This window comes from Pavona decussata, unplaced genomic scaffold, assembly GCF_977016875.1.
Source record: "Pavona decussata unplaced genomic scaffold, jaPavDecu1.1 SCAFFOLD_73, whole genome shotgun sequence".
Classification (NCBI taxonomy): domain Eukaryota; kingdom Metazoa; phylum Cnidaria; class Anthozoa; order Scleractinia; family Agariciidae; genus Pavona; species Pavona decussata.
Window position 1 is genome coordinate 512716 of NW_028145492.1, and position 9940 is coordinate 522655.

Below are 9940 nucleotides of genomic sequence, written 5' to 3' on the forward strand. Positions count from 1 at the left end.
TCATGATGCTTGTATTGTAATAAAGGGATTTAGGATACAGTAAAAGGTGCCTATAACAGGCCAGTGGATCAGTTTTGTGTGTAAAGGGATGTCTATGATGGCGTGAATGAGTAATAAGAACTGAGGCACTTTAATTTAAAAATATATATTAGGGTGTCCAAAAAAGTTTAGTTGAGTTATGTGTAAAGGCCAGGACAATTGTTTGCAAAGGGTGACTCCCTTTTTACACATTCCCCTATTCCTTTTACATGATTGCAAACGTTTTTTCCTTTTCAATTGCAAGTGACGTATATGCGGCTCTTGTGATATTGATATAATTTTGCGGTAATCTATGAGTCTTACGATGCAACGTGCGTAAAAAGCAACTTTCGCGGACAATTTTACATTATATTACATTTTTCCTACCCTGTCTTTAATTTCCTTGGAGTTAATGATTTTATTTTATTTTTTTATTACGTTTTCCAAGCGTGTTTTATCGTGTTCGGTGCCGATTGCTTCAGTACATTTATGACCCAATTACTATTATATTTGAACTCTAGTTGTTGAAATACCAGGTTTTGAATAGCCGCCGGGTAGAACCCGCCTTTTAACCAACTGTTCTGTATTTAATTTACTCACCGAATCAGCCCCAATTTGGGGGCTAAAACAGATATTTTTGATTTACAATGCACATCACTGGTCCTTTGAAATGGTGAAAACCAGATTTTAATACAAAGGAGGAAAACAATGAAGATTAAGAAAATCATAGGGTCAGACACCGAGAAAAAAAAATATATAACGATCCGAGCGATTTGTTAAGGGAGAATAGAGCTTTCAAAAAGGGTAATGCACGTGACAGGTGAAAAGAAATAAAATTAGTTTACGTTTTCAAAAAGAAGAGTACTTATCTTTTAGAAAATTTAATTAATTACCTTTTCTTTGACAAATTTGAATTCTCTACATGCACTTAGATATTAGAGCAATGGAAGCCATTTTCCATGGGTCTAGCGAACAGACAAAGTAGCCCTTAATACGTCCCAAGGTGATTAAACATCTGAAAAAAAGGGATTCTCAGCTTTATGAGGTGGTTTTATTTTGAAAGTACTGCCTTTCTTTTCTTACCTACTGTTACCTTGTAAGCAAGAGTGGAAAAAAATTCAGGATATAAGAAAGCACAATCATATAGCAAGTAAAAACGTCGTAAACTATGTCCATTGAAAAGCTCTTGGTTCGAGAATACGGGAATTAAGTTGATCCCACAGACTTTGTAAAAACCCAGATATTCGGGGTGGCTATAGAATCTGGTAAATTTGACCGATAGAAACTGAATAGAGAGACCTTATACAGCATCAGTGAATATCCCTTTGAGCACTTCGATAATTTGACGATCCGAGGTCAACCGCTGCTACCGATCTAAATTTAAATCTCAACTTGTAATTCGCAAAAGGACAAACCCGTTACAGCTGCTACACTGTACATATAGTGCATGTGCCGGGGATAGTGCCATCAAATGAGGTACAGATTTGTAAATTTAGCAAAGAATGAACTGTCAGTCACATGGTCCGATTAACAAACTGGCTTCTCGGTGCTGATTTAAATTAAAAACGAGTTAACGCCACCAGTTAGGACAAAACGTACCAGAGAAGGAAAAAATATGGAGCAGCTAGCACCGACTTCTGGGAAGTATCTGTGAAGCAATTTACCTCCAGAGGGAATATCTATATCTATATATACGTGATTGTGAATCTTGATATCAAGACCGCCAGAGTCAGTGGACATTTCAATAGATGCGACCATAACAAGCAATTAATCTGTCAGCTTCAGTCAGGTACCTGAAATTGAGTTCCTCACTTTCATGACCACGTGCAGTGTGCTAGCAAAATTAATGGCGAGAATAATTGCTTCATCTCGGTGAAACAAAACCTTACAGTGGATACAGACCCTTCCATAGAATAGATGATCCTACGTGTCATAACGCCAAGGGTACTTTCCCTAATCGTAATGGCAATTTGTTCTTTTGTTGCGTCACACATTACTGGTGAGTTGGCAACGACTGTTGCAGTTTGGGTTTGAACTGACAATACTGATCATCGTCGCTGACAATTAAAAAGTTGTGAGGGATCAGTTTCGGCCTATAAATAAGTGAGAGGTTATGTGATTTGTTGGGCAGTGCACAGGGTGGATAAATCGCATAACTGTAAGCAGTGGGCTGATAAACGGCTTATTTTTACATTGGCAAAGATTCCTCAGAGGATGAGAAATACAGTTGTTGTTTTTTCAACCAAAGATAAATGCCTTTTACCTGTTTACTGCTCCGTTTAGGATTTCTCTCGTTTCGCGTAAAGCACGGGTGCAGTGTCTCCTGTTGATTTGGAGGGACCCATGGTAATTTTGGTCTTTCACGTGTCTACTTCTTGTGTGCGTTTTTTTTTTTTTCTTTTTTTCTGGGAGGGGGGGGGGGGGGGTGGTAGGGAGCATTAAACTTAATTACAGTTCGAAGTAACCCGGTTATCACTGGTACATATAAGATGTGGAGCGTTAAGTAATCCATTCTCTTTGTAAACGGGAGTCAATTAATGATAGTGGCGAAACGTATTCAAACATACTAAGTGATAAGTTGCTGTTGGGTCTAGTGAAATTTATTTAGAAAAACAAATGCAGATTTACAGCTGATGTAATTTAGAAAAAAATATTCTACCTTTCTGTTTTGCGGCGTTTTCAACATGCAGGTGGGGAGGGGGATATTTATTGTAATGTAAGGACAGGGGTATACGAGTTACTAAGCTACCCTTGCATTTAAAATTTACATACATAATAATCCCTTGCATAACAGCCCCGCTGTTCCCTTCAAACCAACCAAAGCAGCACCTGGCTAAGGACAAGTAATTGCGGGGTTTTAAGGAAACAGAGTTTGAATAAAATAAAACTTGAATTGCGTGACAAATCTGGTGCAAATGGGACAGAAAAAACTTTCAGTAACCGGCTTGCTTGAGACATTTGTTGATATTTCATGCTAATCATCGCCTCTCTCTATGTAGAAGAAGATCTTAGTGAGTCTGACCCTTTTATGACGCTAGAGTTGTATGACCAGCAACTGAAAGGTGCGAATAATAAAATAATGATAATTATTTCTTTATCACGCCAAAAGAATCCCGGCAGTACGAGTGTCAAAAAACATATCAAACACCAGAAACTGAGTGCAGTTTCATCCGAGAACTGGGTTTAAAAAGACGAGGTACAGCAGAGGCTCCTATTTGTTTTTTTGTTTTCTTAACCAACTTGGAAGTATTTGGAAATCAGATGAAACATTCTTCTGAGTGTTTAAAATATTACCTGAAAACATTATGGAGAAAATCAAAGAAAAAGTTCACCAAATGTTATGGTAATTAAGATAACATCTCCAAACACGGAAGTGATTTCATTTGTTTTCTCTTCATTCCTTTTGCATGGTACCAACAGTGAACCTTCGCACCTTCCTGAGCCTCGTTCATTTATTACTGCAGTTGAATTTTAATTATTCCACTTATCCGGTGACCTTACTTGCACAAACCGATCGACATAGAGATAGTCATTTGGAAGAATGTAACAGATTATGCCGCCACTAATTAATTGGCCGTATTGTGACTCTTATCTGATCTCTGTCCTATTTTTTTTCCTCACATTATTTGCACGGGCTGCTCCTGGTGGGACAGAAACGTTTGGAGAGTTAAACCTTGGCGAACAATACTTTGAAGGTGACATAATTTTAACGGAAAACCAGAGGCACGTGGTACAAGCTCTATGGCAAAATGAAAAGGTACAGAATAGAGATTTGATGAAAGGCTTTCGAGAACTTTGGCCCAATAATACGGTACCATACACGACAGCCAAAGGATTGCGTAAGTACAAGGTGTCTACCTTTGTCTAGAAATAGTTGTTTCTTAGGTGAGAAAAAACGCAAAACTCGAGGGAAAACAAACAATTACAACAGTTCATCGGCGGGAGACAAGATGTTGATCTGCAGTAGACAGAAACTTTTCTCTACTGAGTCACTCTCTTTACTAAAGTGCATTTTAAATGTGTACCAGTGACAAATGCCAATGGATTCCATCTGAGTCGAGGGGTGGAGGTAGCAATACTCTTAGTTCCTTTATGTTAGAGTAAACTGATTAACTGATTAAGCTACGGCCTTGTGGCTAACTGTGGCTCGTAGGAGGTTTTATCCGGCGGTAAATGCTCTCTCGACAAACAATAAGTAAAGCCAAGAAATTGTGCGAGGATTTTGGTTAACTTGTTCCTAACAATAGGGGGATAAGGGCAAACATGAAGCAATTCCGCCAAAATAAATGTGTCTTGGTAGGGTGCGATCAAAGTGTCTTGTTTCTCCTTTACTCGTGAAGGTATTGCTTTTAACACATCGGGGTAAAATTCGTCCATCATCGTGAAATTCCAAATTTATGCCTCTATTTTTTTTTTAATTACAGGTGATATTAGCCTATTAAACATCCATTCAGCTATCCAAGAGTGGCAGAGTAAGATTTGCGTCACTTTTAAAGAGAGGCAGTTTGAGGAGGATTACATCGAGTTTACGTACGACGGAGGGTATGTGTACCGTAGGGGAGCGCATGACTTGAATGTGTAAGCCGTGTGTGGATGTTTGCTCCCTCAAAGGGCATGGTTTTCTGAACTTTTTCGGTCTAAAAATAGGTATTGGTTTTAGCCATTTTAGTCTGTAAGCCTAAAAGGGGTTACATTTTAGAGGCCAGTTCTGAAAACGAGAATGGATTTAACAAACCATGCAGGTCTGAAAATGAGTATCGATTTTAGATGGCAGGTCTGACAACAGGTATTGGAAAGCTACATATCGGTATTTTGGTAACCCATCAGAATTTCCGAGGAGTACTCCCCTCCCTCGGGACAGTAAAAGCTGAAATAAAAAGGGATCAGTGCCGTATGAGACTTGAAGTATGAAATGTGGACTGAGAGATTTTAAACATTTGTGGAAGGCCATCCCAGTTATGTACGTAAACTGAGCAGTCGAGAAAAGAGAGCCTGAAATGGTCACATCCACTGTTCGTTTGTTTGTTTTGTTTTATATATAATATAGACTCCAAATCGAACTGAGTCATCGAGTCACCGTCACTGTAGTGTTGAGAGACTAAATTGAATGTAATTGTGAATTCAACTTCTTTGCTTTTCGACGTTGGTGGGTTGTTTTTAGCAAATTGTTATTTCTTTCCGTAGTTGTTCAGCAAACTTAGGACGAATTGGCGGTCGGCAACTCATTTCTGTGGGCTCCAGTGGAACTACGTATACAGATATATCGTGCAGGTCTTCCACTCCATATGGAAGTAACGTGACCGTCACTTGCACAAAAGGAAACATCTTGCACGAAATTGGGCACGCGCTAGGCTTGTTTCACGAACACAGCCGACCTGATCGCGATCAATATCTTACGGTGGTTTGGGAAAACGTGATGCCTGGTAAATACACATGCAATATCGATGTTTTAGGGTATGTTTAGGTCCGTCGACACGTTAAGGGTGACCGTCATGCCAGTTTTGTCCTGTCGAGACGCTTATACAAAATTCTGTAATATAGGCATTTCTCTTTGACCTTTAATCTTTATTGTAAAGTACGTGTTACAGTTTGCAGTGGACTGTTAAGTTCATATAAATCAAAAATACATAAGGTGCCTTTTTGTCAGCAGAAATTATAGGCTGGTACTATATATCACCGAATGTCCCCTTCGGTTGTGGTTTTACTTTAAAGGTACGCTCATTGGGGGAATGGATGAAGGAATTAAGATGCGTGAGTGACGAGACAGACAACCCAAGAACTAGTATAATATCGCACCAGACCGAGGAGGGCTCTGAAGATTGCGACCATTTTATTTTTGAGGGACGTTATTTTTGAGACGAAATGTTTCTGTGATAAAAAGCTTTTATCATTTTGTTCTCAATAGCTAAGTTACTAGATTTTACTCTGTGTAAGATTCATTAAGGAAAGCTTTCAGGCAGGAACTAGTTTTTGGTATATGCCAAGCTCGTTATGCCCAAGAATAAAATGCATGGTCCATACCTTGACGATGGTAAAAAATGTTTGAGAACAAGTACACTCTGATTAATTTTGTTTGACATTTTCACTTCCACAGGGTGCAGAGTGCATTTCAGGAGGGAAAACTTTACTACCTTTGATGTTGATGGACAATACGACTACAATTCTGTGATGCACTATGGGGCTTTCTTTTTCGCTCGAGAGAGGGGACTGAGGACTCTGCAACCAAACATAAAAAATGTACCAATTGGACAAAGAGAAAAACTTAGTGCTCCGGACGTACGGAAAGGGCGGTTACTTTACCAATGCATGTGACCAGAGGACGATAATTTAACAATGGGGAGCCACTGGAAAGTGGAATCCAAAAATCACGGCCGGGATATGAAGCATTCGTAAGCTAGAAAGTGTCAATGGTATTTCAGTCTTTTTGGGAATTATACAGAAGTGAACTACGAAGTAAAATGTGTAGCAGTGAGCTCGCAAGAATTGCATGAACAAGTGAACTCGGTAAAATAGTAACAATGCAAATCGATTTTCTTAGTTTTCAGTCAAACTTTCAGCGGGTAATGCCTTCGTGAACAAACGTTCCACCGAAACTAACCGTTCAGGTGCTCCTTAGGCAAATTTTCTGGCGGCAACGTGGACGGCTTGAATTTTTACTAGTTAAGGTGAAATCACATTAGTAGATCAAGAGTTACGAAGGAGCACATAGATATTCCTTATGCCCTTCTCAACATACACGAATATGATTGGCTTCATATTATATTGTGTATTAGTTGACTGTGCGATGTGGAAAGTAAATTTTCTCAGAATACCTTAATTCTTGACTACAACCTCAAATTACGCCGCTTTCTGGGTCATTTAGTTGTCCAACTGTGTCTAATTGCCGCTGTTAATTCCAATTAGTTACTGAATAGAATAAAAAGATTGGATTATTTTGAAAACACTACAATAAACACCCGGATATAAGAACACATGATTTCGGAGGTCAGGCTGATCGGTTTCTTATTTAACGGGTGCTTGGTGACAAATTAGCCTCAAAGTGTTCTTAAAATGTTCTTAAATTTCTATATTAGTAATACGACGGGTACTACCCAAAAATGCCCCTAGATGTAAAATTAGCATAAATTAATAAATATTCTTTGATTTTAATGATCTGTACTGTATCATTGAGCCTATAGATGAGATCACTGGCTGTCCTTCATTATAGGTAATGATGAATAAATACACTACAGTAATTAAGCTTGAACATAAACAAGGGAATGTGAAAGCACCGCAAAACTTCTTTAGTGACAGAAATTCAAATGCTCTAGATTACAGCTTCCCTTAGAAGCTATAATCTTCCAGACCCTGAGGAGAGATTCTCTCATCACCGGATCCGTCAACTGTCATGAGACACCCAGTCTTCTCAAAAAGCCTCTTGAACAGATCTCCATTTTATGTGAGCTCACTCCAGGCTTCTCCAGTCCATTCAGTCAATAAAATTCGTCTCTCCTTCGCAGAAAGTTTTTCATGCCATTTATCTATATTTTCCTCCTTCTCCAACCATTTGTCCATTGCAGCTGCAATTTTGACTTTGATCATGCATCCACACCCTGCATCTATGGGTTGGATTTTATCAGTTTGGTAGTCTGGTAGTAAATATACAGTTGCATTGATTCCGTTCCTGTATGCCTCATGGAACTCTCTAGTTTGCTGAAAACCTACATTGTCTGGAAAATGACCTTTTCCTGGTCATTTTTTCCAACTCCAGGAAAAAGTGTATTGTTGCACCATTGCATGTTAAGTTCTGTATCCATCCATGCATTCTGTTGGAAATATACATTCACCCTTTCATTATAGCTTTGTTTCTCCAGTGAGGTTATAGGTCCTTTCCCTCTAAACACAAGAGCTGGCTTTACGTTCTGGTCTTTTTCAGCCCTTATACAAAGTGGCTTGCCTTTTGTCCAAGCCCAATGAGGGTTGTGAAATCCATACTTGCTTAGTGCCGATGGTGTCATAAGTTGACGCTTCGGGTAAACTACAAATGGAAGAGGGACCTGATACACATTATACCTATTTTCAAGGATCCATCTTCCATATTTTGGGTCAATACAGGTTGATTTATCAGTTATCCTCCTCTGTGTTTTGAGGGCTTTCCTAAAATTCTTGTGGAACTTCTGAATTGTTAGTCTGCCATCGTCAGCACTGTTTTTCTTCTTATTAGTTCTTCTTCTGAGTACTATACCATGCCTCTTTTTAAACTGCTCCCTTTAAAGCTGTCAGCAGTATCTTTTCCATAACACATTTCTATTTTCGCTTTCATTTTTTTTCTGAACCATAGCTTTGTCATTTTGCATTCAGCTGCTCCTCTGAGTTTAAATTCAGCAATTAAGAGAATTGCTGCCAGTGGATACCTCTCGCTGTGCTTTGATCTTTGATTCACCATTTTTCTTCTTTGTCTAGCTGATCTTATATGCCCGGAGTTTTTCGCCACTTTATTTAGTTCCAGTTCCTTTAAGATTTGTCTTCTGTTTTTGTTTCACTTTTGAACCAAAGGTCGATGAACTCCTTTTTCCTTTGCAACTATGTTGTACTTATTTCTGGATGATCTTAAAGAATCCAGAAGGTCGAGGGTTTTCCTTTTGAATTCGACTGTGCAGGATGTACGCTTCGTCCTTCCCCTTTGCTTGTTTGCAAGATTTTCATTGTTAACTCTTGGGGCCTCGGCTTCTTGCACAGCGTCTAGTGGACGGTAGCCTTGTGTACAATTCTCGAGCATTGAGCTCGGAGCATCGGTATTGTTTGGATTAGCTAGCGTGCTTTCGCATTTTGAGCCCTGTTGCGCATCATTCTGGACCGCTGAATGCTTGAATTTCATGTGGCCCTCGAGGTACTCAGTGTTCACCTTTGAACGTTTTACTACAATAATTGCATTTGACATCATGGCTTTTCGACAGCTCAGTCGTCTCATCCATCGTCGGTGTAATATCCAGCAGACCACCATTCTTTAGCTCAGCTGATTTCCGCACGCCACTATCAAATAAAGTTCGATTCATCTTTTTTCAAGTATAAAATATTTCAGCTTATAAAAATTCCAAACGCAACCAGTGGTTTATTTTGCAAAATTGCCCAAAAGGCACTTCGAGTTGCCGAAGTGTTATGCTTTGCTTGCGAGAGTCAAAGGTGAACTTTTATAAAGTGTTTTTGTTGAACTGTATTTAGAAGCAAGTACAAGGGGTTATCATGCTTATTTCAAGGAATATACGGTTTACATTGGGGAGATCCTTTTCTGTGAAATGGAGCCAGATAATCCACACAGCCGATTTGCAGTTGCTGTCAAAAATGAGGATGACAAGATTGCTGGTCATGTCCCTGCAGAACTTTCTAAAATCTTCAACTAGTTTCTATCAGAGGATGGAGCAATTGAAGCAGAGTGTATTGGAATTAGATTCAACAAAGGGCAAGGAGATGGTCTAGAACTTCCTGTGGACTATCAACTTATTGGCAATGCTAGATATCTCACGAATCTTCTTAGAGAATTACAGAAGAAAAAAAACCGAGTCGAATTTCAACTGGAAACTGAGCAACGTACAGAAGTGTCAAGAATAAACTCCCTCAGTATGGTACATGTTAGGATTTAGTATGACATTAATTTTTGTTTATGATTTCTCCTCCTGGATTTTCTTTATTGATTGCTGTAACCCTGAGGAGACTGCACGACCCTGAAACATTAAGTATATACAAATCCAAACTGTACAAAACTTGACGCAGTAATGAAATTCTATACTGTACTCAATTTTTTTTACGTATTTACAGTAGAAAAATTAATTACAGTAGAAACATCAGTACAGCACTCAATACAAAAATACGACCACTTGACAGCTGATAAAGTCATGACTGCCAACAAAAATCACTTGTTTTTTATGTCTTATGACACCTTTTC

General features: G+C 38.9%; 1 protein-coding gene and 1 pseudogene across 1 annotated transcript; one reads left to right on the forward strand and one right to left on the reverse strand.

Annotated features, from left to right (window-relative positions):
- The first annotated feature begins 1844 nt into the window (after positions 1–1844).
- On the forward strand, positions 1845–6848 carry LOC146476726 (nematocyst expressed protein 6-like). Its single transcript, XM_085114156.1, has 6 exons — positions 1845–2017; positions 3018–3080; positions 3672–3857; positions 4443–4560; positions 5203–5441; positions 6113–6848. The coding sequence occupies exons 1-6, from the start codon at positions 1936–1938 to the stop codon at positions 6328–6330; spliced, it is 906 nt and encodes a 301-aa protein (XP_084970282.1). The 5' UTR covers positions 1845–1935; the 3' UTR covers positions 6331–6848.
- Positions 6849–7106: 258 nt separating this feature from the next.
- On the reverse strand, positions 7107–9063 carry LOC146476727 (uncharacterized; annotated as a pseudogene).
- Positions 9064–9940: the final 877 nt, after the last annotated feature.